The 18,481-nt window shown below is 37.0% G+C and overlaps 2 protein-coding genes across 3 annotated transcripts in view; both read left to right on the top strand.

Annotated features, from left to right (window-relative positions):
• EPYC (epiphycan) overlaps window positions 1–6,557 on the top strand; it is a 43,119-nt gene extending 36,562 nt beyond the window's left edge. For both annotated transcript variants that reach the window (XM_010383944.2, XM_030939342.1), the window contains one exon: window positions 5,914–6,557. In XM_010383944.2, coding sequence (XP_010382246.1) covers window positions 5,914–6,084 — 171 coding nt within the window. In that variant the 3' untranslated portion in view covers window positions 6,085–6,557. The remainder of the gene's footprint in view (window positions 1–5,913) is intronic.
• Window positions 6,558–16,145: 9,588 nt separating this feature from the next.
• On the top strand, window positions 16,146–18,021 carry CCER1 (coiled-coil glutamate rich protein 1). Its single transcript, XM_010383946.2, has 2 exons — window positions 16,146–17,540; window positions 17,586–18,021. Exons 1-2 carry the CDS (start codon window positions 16,620–16,622, stop codon window positions 17,877–17,879), a joined length of 1,215 nt encoding a protein of 404 aa, XP_010382248.2. The 5' UTR covers window positions 16,146–16,619; the 3' UTR covers window positions 17,880–18,021.
• The last annotated feature ends 460 nt before the right edge of the window (window positions 18,022–18,481 follow it).

Here is an 18,481-nt window from a genome sequence, read left to right as displayed (position 1 = left end):
AATCAATTTTAGCCTGTGATTTTAGGTTTTATGTATTGAATTAAATTCAATCCTAAGGCATTCCTATGTGCTGAGAGATGGCAAGCTCCATCTCTCTGGATAAAGAAAGTGCAGCACATTTTTGTTTGTTTGTTTTGTTTTGTTTAAAAAAAAATATTTGGAAGTTTTGGTGATTTTAAATCCCATTAAGCTACATGTTATCTTTGAAGTATTCAGTTTGATTAGTTTAATGAATGAATAATATTTTATTTGCACCTATGTGATTAAAAAATTTTTCAATCATAATGAATATTTTTGATTGTTAAACAAATATAAATTATTTCTTATTTCAGCTGTAAATTTTAGCCTGTAGTTATAATCAACATTCTCTAACAAATTGATCTGTTCTGTGGAATAAATAGAGAAAGCACCCATTTCATGCTCAAAGCAACAAGGAAAGAAAGAAACAAGTCATAGTTTAGCATTATCTTTTATGGCAGAAATGTAGAAAAAGTGATTTTGCTATGTAAGAGCAGGACATGAATTCCTGTAGTTCCCCTTGTGGATTTTGTGAATATTTACCTTTGTGCCTTTTCTTTTTTCCTATTAATATAAACATTTTCATATTTTCGGTGTCTACATATATATAAATATATATCTATATATACATATATATACACACTATGTATATATGTAAAGATCAGAAGTGGAAAAGTAAAGGGAGAAATAAAAATCTAAGTTGATGTTTAGTTGTCAGAGAAAAAAAATCAATTTTAGCCTATGATTTTAGGTTTTATGTATTGAATTAAATTCAATCCTAAGGCATATATACACGCTATGTATATATGTGTGTATATACATGTATGTATGTGTCTTAGATATCTGTCTCTTTTGTGGGTTTGTCTGATTTGTTTACTTGCCTATTGTACACGTATTTTCTAGCCATTTGGCTTGATTTCTGGATGGCTCTCTCTTTTTTCTGGGGGTGAATTTCTATACATATAAAGATTTCTTTCCTTGTTTATGACTGAAGGAAAGATTTCCAAGGGAGTACTTAAAGAGATTTTGGAATGTGTTTTCCAATTATGAATTAAATTTTATTACTATTATCTCGGATGATACTGATCCTACCAAGAAAAAAGTCTTTGATGTTATATTTAAACATAATTTGTTTGTATATATAATGAGGGAAATTTTTAAAGTAACTGCTTTTACATTCCCATTCTAAGCTTTTAAAGTCAGTAAGTGCAACTTAAAAATATTTTCTCCATCACTGTCACCTCACTACGTCCAATATACATATATCTGCTTTTAGCTTACATTGTCTTCAATTTCTATATTTTTAATACATAAATAAATCCCCTTTTTTATTCATTTGAAAAATATTTGCCAACATATAGTATAGCAATTAAAACTGAAGGCTCTGGCAAAAGCATATGACCTGAGCTGAAATTCTAGACCCAAAACTATCTGAAATTCCCTGAATTTCTGTTTTCTCATGTTGATTAAAAGGTGATCTACTATACAGGATGGCTGGGAGGATGAATAAAACAATGTTTATAAAGCATTTAATATAGCTACTGATATATGACAAATACTTAAATATAAGTCACAGTTATTAACAACACATATTTATCACATATCAAAGAGAATAGCAGAGATAATAGGCACAAAATATACATTATTCCTCACTGACACTTTATAATGATAAGAGGGTTAATATATCAGGGTCAATACATATATGATTATAAACATATATGCATCTAACAACAGAAGCCCAATATATGAGGCAAAAACTGTCAGGAATGAAAGGAGAAATAGGCAGTTCAATAGTAATGAAGTATTTCAACTTCTTGTTTTTATTTTTAAATTTAATTTTTTTTTTTTTTTTTTTTTTTTTTTTTAAGCAAAGGTTCTTGCTCTGTCACCCAGGCTAGAATGCAGTAGTATGATCATAGCTTACCACAGCCTCAAACACCTGGGCTCAAGCAATTGTCCTACCCCACTCTCCTGAGTAGCTAGAACTTTAGGGTGTGAACCATCATGCCTGGCTACTTTTTAAATTTTTTATAGAGACCAGGTCTCACTATATTGCCCAGGCTGGTCTTGAACTCCTGGTCTCAAGTGATCCTCCTGAATCGGCCTCCCAAAGTGCTGGGATTACTGGCATGAGCCACTGCACCTGGCCCCGCTTCAATAATGGATAGAACAACTATCTATAAGATCACTAAGTAAATAGAAAACTTGGACAATACTGAAAACCAATTTGGTGTAACAGTCATCAACAGAACATTCCACCCAACAACTTCAAAATACACATTTTTCTCAAGCGCACAAGGAACATTTCCCAGGTAGACCACATACTAGACCACAAATCAAGTATTAGTAAATTGAAAATAATTAAAATTATACAAAGTATGTTTTCTGATTCCAATGAAATTGCATTAGAAATCAACAAAAAATAAAATTTAAGAAATTCACAAATATGTGGATATGAAACAAAATTTTTCTTATCACTAATGGGCCAAAATAGAGATCTCAAGAAAGTTAAAAAAAAATCAGAGATAAATAAAAAGAAAAATAAAATATATTGAAATGTATGGATGGAGCTAAAGCAGCACTTAAAGGGAAATTTCAGCTGTAAATATACATATTCAAAAAGAAGATCTCAAATCTATAACCTAGCCTTTCACCTTAAGATAATAGAAAAAGTAGAGGAACTAACCCAAAGTGAACAGGATAGAAATAATAAAATGTAAAGCAGAATAAGTAAAATATATAATAGAAAAATAATAGAGAAACCAAACTAAAATTTGGTTCTCTAAAAGATCAACAAATTGACGTATTTTTAGCTGAAGTGACCTAGGAAAAAAGTCAAAAATTACTAAAATCAGAAATAAGAAAGGGGACATTACTACCAACCTTACAGGAATAAGAAGGATCATAAGGGATTACTATGAACAAATGTAAACCAACAAATTAGATTAAATGAACAAATTTCTAGAAAAATGCAAGCTATTGAAATTGGCTAAAGAATGGATAATCTGAATACAGCTATAATAAGCAAATATATTAACTTAGCAATTTAATATCTTCCAAAAAAGACAACCCACTCCTACATGGATTTAGTGGTTGGCTTTATCAAAAATTTTAAAGAAGAATTAATAACAATCTTTCACAAACTATTTCAAATAACAACAACAAAAAAAGAGAACATTTCCTTCCTAACCCATTCTGTGAAGCCAATGTTACCCAATAACAATACTCGACAAATAGATCACCAGAAAAGGAAACTACAGGCCAATATCCTTTATAAATATTGATGCAAATAGCCTCAACAAAACACAACAAACTGAATTCAACAACATATAGAAAAGATTACACATCACGACCAAGTGAGATTGCAGAAATATAAGAATAGTTTAACATTTAAAAAGCAACCAATGTAATATATTAATAGAATAAAGGGTTAAAAAACATATAATTCTTTCAATAGATGTCAAAAAAGCATTTGACAAAATCCAACACCATTTTATTATAATATTACTAGAAATATAAAACTAGGAATAGAAGGAACTTCTTCAATCCAATAAAGAACATCTATAAATAACTCAGGCTAACATCATCTTCAATGTAGAAAGACTGAACGCTTTCTTCCTAAGAAGGGAAACAAGACTAAAATTGTTTCTCACCACTAATATTCAGTATTGAGCCTGGCAGTTACAGCTAGGACTATTAGGAAAAATAAATACATAAAATATAATAAATAAATAAATGGTTTTCAAATTGGAAATGAAGTCATTTTTCTATTTTCAGATGACATGATCTTGCATATGAAAAATCTTAAGGAATCCACTAAAAACTAATTGAACTAATAAATGAGTTCAGCAATGTGGCAGGTTACAAAATCAATATACAAATATCAATTGTATACAGGATATCTATACACTAGCAATGAACAATCTGAAAAAAAGTTAAGAAAACAATTCTGTTTATAATAGTCGGCCGGGCGCGGTGGCTCAAGCCTGTAATCCCAGCACTTTGGGAGGCCGAGACGGGCGGATCACGAGGTCAGGAGATCGAGACCATCCTGGCTAACACGGTGAAACCCCGTCTCTACTAAAAATACAAAAAATTAGCCGGGTATGGTGGCGGGCGCCTGTAGTCCCAGCTACTCGGGAGGCTGAGGCAGGAGAATGGCGTGAATCTGGGAGGCGGAGCTTGCAGTGAGCTGAGATCCGGCCACTGCACTCCAGCCTGGGCGACAGAGCGAGACTCCGTCTCAAAAAAAAAAAAAAAAAAAAAAAAAAAAAAAAAAATATATATATATATATATATATATATATATATATATATATATAAAATAGTCATAAAATTTTAAAAGTACCTAAAATAAATTCAACAAAGGCAATATAAGCTTTGTATACTTAAAGCTACAATACATTGTTGAAATTAAGATCTAAATAAAGAAAAGATAATTCCATATTCATGCATCAGAAGACTTGCAACTAAGGTGGAAATGGTCCCCAAATTAATCTATAAATCTTAGGTATAGAAAATCCTAAGGAATCCACTAAAGTATTTGAACTAATAAAAAAGTTCAGCAATGTTATAGGTTATAAAATCAATATGAAATATCAATTATGTTTCAATATACTAACAATGAACAAAAACACAGTGAGATACCAACTCATACTCACTTATTTGGCTAAAATAAAAGATACAATTGGAAGCGTTGCTTAAGATGCAGACAAAATCGTAACCCTCATACATTATTGGTGGAAGTGTAAAATGGTGCACCTACTTTGGAAAACAGTCTGACAGTTCCTCAAAATGTTAGAACATGAAGTTACTATATGACTCAGCAATTCAATGTCTAAGTATATACCCAAGAGAACTGAAAGCATATATACATACAAAACTTGTACACAAATGTTAACAGAAGCATATTCATAAGAGGCATAATTTGCATTTGGAAATAATTCAAATTTCCATTAATTGATGAATAAACCAAAAATGTGGTATATCAATACAATGACATACTATTGGACAATAAAAAAGAATGAAGTACCAATACATCCTACAACATGTATGGACTTTGAAAACACAATACTAAGTGAAAGAACTCAGTACCAATATATATATAATTCCACTTATGTGAAATGTCCAGATAGGAAAATCTATAGAAAAAAAAAAACAGATTAGCAGTTGCTGGGGTGGGAGGAGGGGAATGTGTGGTTTTCTTTTGGGAGTGTTGAAAATGCTTTAAAATTAGACAGATGGTTGCAAAGTTCTGTTAATACACTACAAACACCGCACTGTACCATTTAAGTGGGTGAATTTTGTGGTATGTGAGATACAGAAAATAAACCTAGGTTTAGAAATCCAGTGCAGGGCCCTGCTTACCTTCTGGATATTTGCTCCCTCCTTCCTTCCCCTCACTTCAGCCACACTGACTTGAATGTTGAATGTTGAGGGAGGAGCATTCCATGCTAATTCCTCAGGACTCTAAACCTGATGTTATCTTTGCCTAGACTGTTCTTCCCTTGTTTTTTGTTTTTTGTTTTTTGTTTTCATGCCTTTTTCTTCTTGTCAATCCATTCTCAATTCAATTGTTACCTCTAAAGATAACTTTTCAGTCATCCTATTTTCTTCACAATACTCATCATTTTTGGAAATAACTTGTTTTTCTTGTAGTAGTTTTCTCACCTCAAATTGTATTTCTCTTACTGAAGTATAAACTCCTTAAAGATAGGAGCATGTCTATTTCCTAATTTATCCCCATTGCTTAGAAAGTGCTTGGCATATACATTAAGTAATTTTGATTGAGGAAAAGAACAAAAGAATAAAAACAAGGGTGAAGCACAATGGACTGCGCTATCAATCAATAAGGATGTGTTGTATCTTGTCACAATTTATTTTCATCTTTTTTAGAATAACAACATTCTGGAGATGCACGAAGATACGTTCTGCAATGTTAAAAATTTGACTTATATTCGTAAGGCACTAGAGGACATTCGATTGGATGGAAACCCTATTAATCTCAGCAAAACTCCTCAAGCATACATGTGTCTGCCTCGTCTGCCTGTTGGGAGCCTTGTCTAATTTCAGATAATGGTTGGCATTAAGATGCCTACTATAAATAAACCATACTGCTCTCTTCCAAAACAAAACTCAGCATGATACTTTGAGATTGTGTTCTGAGAGATGATATGAGTACATAAAATACAATTTAAAATGCCATAATATAATGAAAATGTAGTAATTTAAGAAAACACCAGAGGAGTTAGGAATAAACCTATAAGATTTACAAAAAGAGCAAAACTAAGTGATAGAAAATATTTCACACATGTTCTTATAGATCGTGTATCACTTGCAAGTTTTAGGAATTCATATTCTATATAATTTCAAATTAAGTACATAATAAAGTAAAATTTGGAAATGAAAACTTTAGGTATTTTTGCCAACATGTAGATGTTTTTAATTAAACTTTTCTCTTCCTTTTTTTTCCACTAAGACATGTTTATTCCCCTAATCCACTAAAGAGCATGAAGAATAAAAGTATTAGAAAATTATAATGGCCTTGTGAAATAATCATTATAATCACACCATGCAAATAATCATATTCAACAATAATACACATAACCTCCAGTTGTCGAATGATAACCTTTCATCATCTTAAAAGAGCTGAAAACTCATTTTAGATCTTTGATAAACTGGTTAGTTATGTAGTGTATTTCTGTGCCTATAAGAAAAATAAAATATAGAAAATGGAAAATATAGAAGATGATAGGATAATCATACCAGGGAAGAAGTTAAGTAATACTTTCTAAGGAGAGTTCATCTTTCTAAAATGTATAATCATAATACAGGCACATACATGGTTCAAAACCGAAAGACAATGAAAGAGTATCCAATGAAAGGTAAGTTTCCTTCCAGCTGCAACACCTCCAGGTCTACTCCCCAGAAATAATGTTTTCTTGCATAATTTTATAAAGATTTCCACAAGAAACAAAAACTTGTATATAAGTAACTTTTTCTTTGTTACACAAATACATATGTGCATATGCTACATGTGCATTTCACCAGAATGTGTGTATTATACATAAAGTACACATTTTTAAGTACAGAAAATAAACACTATTCTGAACTTTGCTTGTTTAATTTAAAATTATTGCCGGATGATCATTCCATATCAGCACATATAGCTGTACTGATTCTGAAAACCACGTATCAGTCCATCACATGGATTCACATTTTTTTCATTTACACCAAACTGCAAAGAATACCCTTGCTTGAACATGAATAAGTTTGTATACATGGGAGAGTACATGTATTGATAAAATCATGAAAGTAGAATTCTGGGTCAAAGATTATTATTTTAAATTTTAATAAATATTACTAAATTGCCCTTCAAAGACAGTGTAACCACTTACACTTTCACCAACAGTGTGGGAAAGTACATAATTCTCTAGAACTTCACTAAGATGGCTTAGTATCAAATCTTTTCATCACTTCATAGTCTATTTCTGAATTAACATATTAAAAAATGAGACAATTAATTGGCAATATACTTCCTCCAGCATTGAAAAACACTAAATATATTTTTCAACTGTATCTTTCAATCAATATATTTCTGTCTAAATTATTTGAATTTTTCCCCATTGCTCTACACCATTCCTTGTATGTTGCTAAACATAGATACTACAGTTAAATCAAAAATTTTCAAAATGTAATGACTAGAGAGCATTGCTCTAATATCTTCCACTTTAGGTGCATTAACATTGCTCTGGTTCAGTTAAAAAGTACCTCCATGTCTTTAATAACAAAAAGGATCCGTTAATTTGCTTGAGATCTATGGAGAAAAAATAATCATTAATCAAATTTGTATACCCCAAAACTTGAAAACTTTCAAATAGAATGACCATCTAACCATCAAATGCCACAAACCAGTGACAATTAAAAACTTATTTAGAAGCTTTCCTTTTGGCTTTTTAGATATACTTTGTAATAACTAGATGACCATGCACCAGACTAAAAGTAGAATTGTATCCTAATGTTGTACATATATATTAGATTTCTACTGTGGTCTGACAAAAATTTCCATAAAATTAGCAGCTCAATCAGCACGTATTTATTACGTCATATTTGTTCTAAATTAGAAGTTCCACAAGACTCACCTAGGTTTTCTACTTAAGATTTCAAAAGACCAAAATCCAGTTGTTCTTCCCCAGGTTCTTGCATGAAAGACATAAAAAATAATTCACTTCTGGGCTTATCTGGCTTTTTGGAAGAATTTTTTTCCTTGCGGTTCTAGGTCCCCAATATCTAGCTGTCAGTCAGAGGCTCCCCACATCTTCTGGATGACACCCACACTCCTCATTACAAGGCCTCCTCCATTTTCAAAGACATGTCAAATGTCTTTGAAATGGCATGTCAAATCCTACTTCTACTTTCTTTTTTTTTTTTTTTTTTTTTTCCTGAGACAGAGTCTTGCTCTGCCGCCCAGCCTGGAGTGCAGTGGCCGGTTCTCAGCTCACTGCAAGCTCCGCCTCCCGGGTTCACGCCATTCTCCTGGCTCAGCCTCCAGAGTAGCTGGGACTACAGGCGCCCGCCTCGTCACCCGTCTAGTTTTTTGTATTTTTTAGTAGAGACGGGGTTTCACCGTGTTAGCCAGGATGGTCTCGATCTCCTGACCTCGTGATCCGCCCGTTTCGGCCTCCCAAAGTGCTGGGATTACAGGCTTGAGCCACCGCGCCCGGCCCCTACTTCTACTTTCAATCTCTCTGATTTCCTCATCTTCTGCTATCCAGAGAAAATTCTCCTCTTTTAAAGTACTCTTTTGGTAGGGGCAGGCCCACTCAGGTAACCTCCATATGAACTTAAAAAAGGCCAACTTGTTTGGGGCTTTAATTTTATCTGCTTTTTTTTTTTTTTTTTTTTTTTTTTTTGAGACGGACTCTCGCCCTGTTGACAGGCTGGAGTGCAGTTCGGCTCACTGCAACCTCTGCCTCCCAGGTTCAAGCAGTTCTCCTGCCTCAGCCTCTCCAGTAGCTGGGACTACAAGTGTGTGCCACCACATCCAGCTATTTTTTTTTTTTTCTTGTATTTTTAGTAGAGACGGGGTTTCAGTATGTTGGCCAGGATAGTCTAGATCTCCTGAAGTGATCTTCATGCCTCCGCCTCCCAAAGTGTTGGGATTAAAGGTGTGACCCACCACACCCGGTCCTGTAATTGTTTTTTAACAATACCTAGAAGAATGTTTGAATAACCAGAAGGCAGGAACCTCAGAGACCTATCTTTAAAATTCTACCTAACATAATCTGCAAATCCTAGTAGTATAAGCACGTGGTGATTGACCACAGATAATGACCTTCTTTCTCTACTCTTAAATCCTCCTAGAAACACATAAAAAATAGTGATGATAGCAGTGGGAATAATAAGGAAATATTAGTAACATTTAATGAAAGCTTTTTATTATTGTATCTCTGGGATGGAACAGTTATCCTTTGATGATGTATCTATGTGGACAAAGAAATATACAATGTCACTGACTTTTCAATTTCTGCTATGCCAATGAGGTAACCAAGTGGATGATTTGGTTTTGATTCATTTGTTATAGTTTAAGAAAAAGAATTGCAATGATTCTTTGAAAAATTCAGTTATTTTAAACATGTAGACGTATTTTTAGACAATACTACCTTCTAATGTTATTTTTGCTTGCATTTGTGGGAAATATAAATGAAAGTAATAAGGGAGAAAGAAAAATCATTTGCTATATCTTATTGTGTATGCATTTTAATGAGGTTAAATGATTAACATTGTCAGTGGACAAACTTGTAGCTCCCAGAGTGTCCGTACAGCCGCAGGACAACTTTGTTCAACTCTTATTAAAAAAGAAATAAGAGCTACACAACATCACTGCTATAAAATAGAAGAAGTCATTTAAGAGTACACTTTAGAGGGTAGTGTCAGAACATCATTTTTAGGCCTGGCATTTAACTTTGAAGCATATTACATGTAGTTTTAACATTAATTCATGTATATACATGTTGTTATAATAGCAACCAACTATAGGATACAAACTATATGCCAGGCATCTACTAAGGTGTTCAGCATGTATTAATTCAAAATATCCTAGGAGCTGGAGATAATCACTATTCCAAGTCACAAATCAGAGAAGAGAGATTAAATGACTTGGCCTGGATCAACAGCCTGACTCCTAAATCCTGTGCTATTTGACTCCATTGTTGCACCTCAAGTACCACAGACATGCCTTTTTCCAGTTTTATAAAATAAAGAAAATGGTGTACAGGCTGGACAAAGATGCAAAGATCAGCACCGGCTTTTTGTATGCAACAGTGACTTCCCACTGGTCTAGTGCCTTATTTCAAGCACCATGGAGGGACCATTTCCTGAGGCCAGAGTAGTCCTCCAAATACTTCAGCCTCTGGAAAATCAGCAAAAAGACGGACTGAGACACTTAGTGCCATCAGGGTAAGAGGAGACTCCCAGCAGACAGTACTGACTTATTCATTAGGTATAGTAGGCACAGTGCCCACAGCTTGCAAGAGTCTTTGAAACATATGAAAATATTTAGTTTCTTTTAAAATAAAGAGAACATGGTAATAATAATGTATGTGCAATAATCAGTGAAACCTGGATTATATTCTTTTCTGTAGCAACAAGCCATAAAATAGAGTTTAACTGATTTTTTATGAAGAAAGGGGTCCATGGAAGTCTTAATGAGGTCCTGCCTATAAGAACATTATTGATGATAACAGATTTCCCCCACAAATGGCATAGAATAACTTTCTGTCTTCACAGCCTACTCAGCATACAATTTTTACAGAATCTGGGGGAAGAAGAGTCTTTAGCAAGAAATAAAATGAAATAAATAAAATACTGGGATAAAAAGGGCAATATTATACAAATGTTATGGTGCTAGCCGACATTCTCACAGGCATTATGACTGCCTCCCAACAAGGTTGCTTTGCAGATATAGTTTTACATGAACCCTAGGACAAAGTGCTTACTATAACTCTTAAAATGTGATGATAATATTTTAGTGATGCTGCTAAATGTATCACATTTAAGTGGCCATTTCAAATACCTCACATTATTATTTGAAAACTCTAAATTTAAACCTGACTTCTGATTAAAACACAACATATATTTTTAAGCATCAAATTGCTTTTATTTCCTATTCAGTTGTTATATATGTTTATTTTTCTCTAAACATTACAGGTTAATTTGCCAAGAAAAAAATGAACACTGCATCCTACTGCCCCAGAATACATTATACTTTAAAACAACTTATAAGCAAACATGACCAGGCTAATAATTCCCATCTAAGTATTTCTGAGTGTTCAGGTTTTTCAGATGTGATAACTACAATACGCTGTGTTAATCCTCTGCAAATCTTGAATTGTCATAGGATCAATAATAACTTCAAAAGGTGGTAGCAAATAATACCTACGCATCATACTACGATTTGTGAAACTGGCATTTCTGACTTCTCTGAATCTGTAGAAACATGGTCTTTGTCATCACAAAGTTAACTCCCTCTTCAAAATTTGCTTAAAATGACTCGAGGATTTATAAATGGAAAAAAACCACAATGGTGTTCCCTGATGCACAACACACCTCAAAAATCTGCAAACTAACCCCAAAATTTCCCAAATTGTTAAGAGAAAGCACTATGTCCCTTTGAATCTCTTTATCCCACCTTTGAAAAGCTAGAAAGGCTTAATACTTTGTACTCAGACTTTGTGACCACAAGATGGCGTTGACCCTTTGGTTTTAAAATCCTGTTGCGTGGATGTCTGCAATAGGAAAAGGCAAGCCTGACAGAACATATATTTTTAAGCATCAAATTGTTTTTTCTTCTATTCAGTGGCTATATATGTTTATTTTTCTCTAAATATTACAGGTTATTTGCCAAGAAAAAAAATGAACACTGCATACTACTGCCCCAGAATACATTATACTTTAAAACTACTTTAAGCAAACATGCATTCTATTTATTTTTGTATCACATAGCACTGTATTAGTGACATAGACGGATCTAAAAAATATTTGTTGAATTTAATTTATCTGACTGAATCGGGCATATCCAACTTCTCTCTGAAGAATTTTATTTACAAGTTTAATTGGCAGAGGTTTGCTTTTTCAAAGTCAATTGAAAAATGCTAAAGTATAATAAATAAAAGCACCCAATTCTACGCACAAGAATAAAAGGTAATTAATATTTCAACCTGGAATTGTTTAAAAATGGAATTCATGATAAAACACAAAAATGAGGTATTTACTTCTCAGTTTGTTTTGTATAGAACTGTTGCTGACTATATTTTGAATGAGCTACTACTGCCATCAAGTGTTAGAACTCTTCATTTCAAGTCACATAACTGCACAAAAACCAACACCAAAATTGCAATATGTTTTCAACTTAAAAACGTTAATGCTCTGCACAACATAAAACATAGCAGAGCCTACACCCCAACCCCTCCACACTGCATGTCCACGGGGACCTGGGCCTTGCTTCTAACCCACAGACGATGGCAGAGGTGATAGAAAGCCAAGGATTATGTCAAGGCAAGAAGGGATTATGTCAAGGCCAGGATTATGATAAACAGACACACATTTTCACACATACACATATGTGTATATGTCTGTATTTACATCTGCAACTTTCCATCTTGCTAGGAGAAACTATGGAGATTATCTTTGCCAGTTTGATGATGTGAGCAGCCCTGTTGAGGAAGCCCACAGTTCTTGCTGTGGGCAGTGTCTAAACTGTCCTTAGCTTCTAAGACTAGTAGGTGGCCTCAAGTCCTAAAGGTGGCCTCCAGCCAACAGACAGCTAAAAGGCAGGGCCATCAGTCTTAGAGCCACAGGGAATAAATTCTGCCAATGCCATAAATGATCTTAGGTGTGAATTTTTCTGAGTTGAGCACATCAACGAGAATTCAAACCATTCAAAACCTTAATTACAGCCTGTAGCAGTCTGTTCTCATGCTGCTAATAAAGACACACCTGTAACTGCATAATTTATAAAGAAAATGAGGTTTAATGGACTCACAGTTCTACTCAGCTGGGGAGGTCTCACACTTATAGCAGAAGGTAAAGGAGGAGCAAAATCACGTCTCACATGGCAGCAGGCAAGAGATAATGTGAAGCAAGCGAAAGGTGTTTCCCTTAGAATACCATCAGATCTCGTGAGGCTTATTCACTACCATGAGAACATTATGGGGAAACCACCTTCATGATTCAATTATCTCCCACAGGGTCCTTCCCACAACATGTGGGAATTATGGGAGTTACAATTCAAGATGAGATTTGGGTAGGGACACAGCCAAACCATGTCACAGCCTGTTGAACCCCTGGACAGAGGACCCACTAAGCTATTCCTGGACTCCTGACTCCTGAAAACTTTGAGATAATAAATGTGTATTGTTTTAAGTAACCAAGGTTGTGGTCATTTGTTATGCAGCAACAGAAAACTAATACAATATTCAATAACAGGATGAATGTGTTATATTCAATATTGAATCAGAATATTTCATTTCATGGTACTGAAAGAATATGGGTCAATTAAAAATGTGTCCTTACATTGGTCAACAGGTACAAAGTTACAGGTAAGGAGAAGGAGTAAGTTTGATGTTCTAACGCACATCAAGGTGACTACAATGAACACTAACGTCTTGTGTATTTCAAAATAGCCATGAGAGGATTTTAAATTCCCACCACAATTAAATGACAAATACTTGAAGTAATATACTAATTAGCCTAATTTGATCATTCCATAATGTTTATATGTATGGAAACATCACATGGTGCCATATATATATATATATACACACACATATATATACACACAATCATTTGTTATTAAAAAACTATAAAAGTGTGTCTTTAAAAATTAAATAAATGTCTGACTTTTTGTTTAACACGCTTTAGTGGTAAATTTTCTTGGACGATTTACCAGTACATTCAAAACTTGTATTATAAGTCCAATCTTTGTAAAACTAAGATCATAATCAAAATAATAAATTGCTGCTTCTCTTAAGAAAATTTGGGCAAGGCAATAATGTGTCCATGTTTCTTAGTAGGGAGAATAAATGTTCTCACCATGCAAAAAGTATATAATGCCAAGGTTAGCTGTATAAAGGTCACATCAACTGATCAAAAAATGATGTCCTTAATTACCTGTAAAATGAGTTAACCATCTGTTTTAAAACAAAAAGAAACTGATTGGAATTCCAGTACAGCAACATGGTCCATCTGTAATGCTCTCAATTAAAACCCATTTTTGCATGACACATAGGTCCTTAGAAAAAATCAATCTGGGCTCTCACCATTCCATTTTGAGTAAGCAGAGCAGGGTCAGAATAACTGCCAAAGGTGAGTCCATATCTAGAAAGGGATACTGCAGGCTAAACATGTCAGCATTCTGTACTTTTGAGTCAAACAGGCTTGTCCTCAGCAAACCCCAGAGCAAATGAAATTAAATGACGCCTGTGGATTCTACAGGTCTCAGGGCAAATGTTGGAGTCCTGATCCAAAACCCCCTACACTGTTCTCTATTTTCAGCCAGGAATGCATAAATGACCTTTGCTAGCTTCAGGGCTTTCACACATTCTGCTTTTCTAGCATTTAATGGAGCCTTATACAGACCGAAGTTCCCAGTGGGCAGTGTTCCATTTTGTGCAATTCCACTCAGCACAGAAAAGTAATAAAGGGAAATACACTGAGACGGTTTTCTCTAGGAGCAAGTATGGTAGCACTTTCCTTGACGTTTTACAAAGAAGGACAAGAAGAGGACACAAGCCAGGGTGGGGATGCCTATTTTTGCATAAAGCACAAGTGTCTTTACATGTATATTACCTCTTTTGTAAGTCACTAAGTATTTAAATACAAGGATGACAGTTAACAGTTACTGAGTACTTACAGGGTACCTGCACTAAGTGCTTTAAGGAATTACAGTAAATCCCTCACTTTGCATCATAGGTTCTTGGAAACTGCTAGTTTTAAATGAAAAGACATATAATGAAAAGTGGTTTTGTTATTGTTGTTGTTTTGCCTCAGCAATGTTATAAGGAAATGATATTGAGCAAAACAGTATTAGAGGACCTGCTATATGCATTTAATTCTTTACACAACTGTATGGAAAAGGTAGTAGAATCGTGCTATGGGTAAGGAAACTGAGGCTTACAGAGATTAGTAATTGGTGAGTTGAAGTTGAACCCCATTTATTTAAATTAAAACCCATATGCTTAACCACAATGCTTTAAAGGCTTCCCATGTATAGGCTGTATGGTCAGTGAAGGGACAAAAGGAAAAACAATCTGAATATTCCTCTTCCCAAGGACAAACCTGTGGTATTCATCCTGGTAATAATAATATTAGTTTAATTGAGGTACATATGTATGGTATATTACCAATAACAAAGTACCTTCCCAAATGCATGTCATTTAGTTATCACAAGGGTCCTACTGGTGGTTTGGTAGAACATACAGCAATGCCATTAAAAACCTAACTTTAGGGTCAAACAGGCTTAGGCTTAAATAGTAGCCCGAAAATGTATTAACCCCACAACCATGGGGAAATTAACCCCTCAGTTACCTCATCTGTGATAGGTGAATAAGATACACCTACCTCTCAGGGTAGATGGCAGGATTATTTGTCAGGGAGCACATGCAATAATAAATGTTTGTGGTCTTGTTTTATGTATTGTGAATTCCGTTTCCCCGGAGTAAGAAGAGTTGGCACCGGCCAGAAGGTAAGAGGTTGGGCCAAGTTTTCTTTCTCCAGTAATTTTCCATTATCCCTTAGACCCTCCAAAGGTGTAGAATGTGGGGTTTTCAAAACTCAAGTTCTCCCGCCCCCACCGGGTTCAGATGAAGGCCCATCTTCTAAACCACTGCCTCAAGGTGACACAAAGCTTTCTGATAAACTGCCTCCAGACTTGCTTGAATTGAGCAGCACAAACCCAGCCTGATCCCCTCTTCGCCTCTCCCAAACGCTACGTCACAAGCCCCCTGCGAATGTTCACCTGGAGCCTGGTTCCAGCCAGAACCCGGTCTTGTACACAGGGAGGACGATTTCGACCCCAATTGGCTGTTGCCCTGGGCGACCACGAACGCGGTGGGCACGAGGGAGACCACAGCCAGTATTTAAAGGCTGCCGCTGCCCTCGCCACCCCAGTCCTGCCAGGACGGTGACAGTGAAGCACCTGGGTTGAGAGGTAGCAGCAGGTAACTGCGCAACCCCTGCCTCCCCCGGCCCCAACCCGTGCCTCAGCAGAGCCGGGTGTGGTGGGGAAACCCGGGAGTGGGTCTCACTGCGTGTCGCCTGCCAACACCTTCCTCCCCCACCATCCTTACCCAGCCCCAGTCCCAACCAGCACACCTGGGCGAGACAACCCAGGTGCGAAGGACAAGCGATTACTACCGAAGAGCTCGCAAACCAGGAAGAGAGCGGCCTCCTGGAGAGGAAAACGTGATCCCAGGGGTAGACACGTGGCACTGCGTGGAGAGACAGGGTGACGAGACGAGGCTCTTCTGACCGTCCTATCTGGCAAAACTTGACGACAGCTTCTGGGTCGCTACCATCTAGACCATCTCAGAGCTCCCTGAACGATGGCTCAGACCCTCGACACAAGGGAACACCCTCTGAACCTGGGCGGCGGTGGCTGGGCACACTCGGCCTCCTTGAGCTCCTGGTCGCCCTGCCATCGAAGGCGCCAGGGCGCTCCAGTGTACAATAGGCCGCACCGCTATAGCCCCAAGACCGAGTATGGGCCTCCAAGGAAGCAGCCGAAGCAACAGCACGGCCCGGGCTTTTGGTTCCAACCACCCATGTGCTTTAACTGGGGGTGCTGGGGAGGGCCCTGGCGCCCACCCCCTCCAGGATTCCGGAAGTTCCATTGCCCAGTGCAAGTGTTTCGGGTGTATGGCCTGCACCCTCTCTGCTTTTGCTGCTGCTCCTGCTGGAACGGGTCCTGGAACCCTAGCTGGGCGAGGACCCCAGGCAGGAAGAAGCGCTGGGGCCGCAGGGGTCGCGGCTTGCGCCACCACCCTCGCCGCTCCTCCCCGCGGAGCCCGCCAGCAAATGTGAGCACGCTGCCGCGGCCGGTCAAGCTGTACGAGTGGAGAGAGCCTGGCATGCGAGCGCCGCCCAACACCACCCAATTCATCATGAACCAGATCTACGAGGACATGCGGCAGCAGGAGAAGCTGGAGCGTCAGCAGGAGGCGCTGAGGGCGCAGAAGGCCCAGGTGAGCGGCGAGGCCTCCCCGGCCAGATCCTCCGGCAACGATGCGCCCCCTGGCGGCAGCGAGGAAACCTGGGGACTGCAGGAAGCTCTGTATGGCTTCGTGCAGAATCCCTCTCTAGCATTCAGCCCTAAACCAGAGGAAAACCAGTCTCTTGCCCCCTTGCTGGTGGAGGAAGAGGAGGAGGAGAAAAATGATGATGAGGAGGAGTATGACCAGGAGGTGTGTGATGCAAAGGAGGCGAGCGAGGAGGAGGAAGAAGAGGTTGAAGATGAGGAAAAAGAGGTCGAAGATGAGGAAGAAGAGGTCGAAGATGAGGAGGAGGAAGAGGTCGAAGATGAGGAGGAGGAAGAGGTCGAAGAGGCTGAATATGTGGAGGAGGAGGAGGAGGAGGAGGAGGAGGAGGAGGAGGAAGAGGAACTGGAAGGGGAAGAGGAGATCCTGGAGGAGAACGAGCAGAGAGGGGAAGAATTTCATTTGCCTCTGGAAATGCCTTTATCAATCTTCGTAGAGGCTGAAGAAAAGAGAGAGAACTTTATAAGCTGCGCTTTTTTAAATCCAGAGCAGATAATTCCCAAAGTGCCACAGGAATCCCTGTTCACTGCACAGGACTTTAACTGTTAGACATCAGAAAAGGGATTGAGGAAAGGGATGGAACTGATTTGAGGCTAAACTGGATTAGCAATTTATTAAAAACTGATTTAAAAGTGAGTTCCATTAATAAACAGATGTAAACACCTTCTTTGGCCATTATAAAATGCTTAAAATTTGATGCGTATGTGTATGACTATGGGTGGTGGTGGGAGAGCTTTCAAATATAATTTTACTGGAACTGATTAAAGGCCAAGTAGTTTATTACTACCATTAGAATATTTTCACTTGATGTTTTCCCCTCTAGAAAACAGAGTTGCTGTTGTTTTTTTTAAATCTGTAAATGCTGAAAAAGGGTTTGTTTTTGAAACAAATTTATACAACTTAGCCACTTAATGAACTTGGCGTGAAGAGATAGTTTGTTACATGCATAGGAAAGCACATTCTAACGCTACTGAATGTTCACCAGTGCTCTTAACATAACTGAAGCCATTTTCAATCTCTGTATTTTTTTCAACAGTATTTTATCTCATAGATTTTTCCACCATCAGAGTTCATTTTTGAGGGTTGTATTTTGTTAACCCCATTTGCAGTCTCTTGTGGCATCGCTTATTGATATTCCTTGTTCCACAGTG

The sequence above is a fragment of the Rhinopithecus roxellana genome, chromosome 10, assembly GCF_007565055.1.
Source record: "Rhinopithecus roxellana isolate Shanxi Qingling chromosome 10, ASM756505v1, whole genome shotgun sequence".
Lineage (NCBI taxonomy): Eukaryota > Metazoa > Chordata > Mammalia > Primates > Cercopithecidae > Rhinopithecus > Rhinopithecus roxellana.
The sequence above is the reverse complement of the archived record's forward strand: the minus strand, read 5'-3'. Positions and strand labels throughout refer to the sequence as shown.

What these genes read in the sequence shown, in the direction of transcription:
- CCER1 (XM_010383946.2), top strand. Translation starts at nt 16,620, where the DNA reads ATGGCTCAGACCCTCGACACAAGGGAACACCCTCTGAACCTGGGCGGC. An exon ending in TTGAAGATGAGGAAAAAGAG is followed by an intron (nt 17,541 to 17,585) that starts GTCGAAGATGAG and finishes GAGGAGGAAGAG; the next exon opens with GTCGAAGATGAGGAGGAGGA.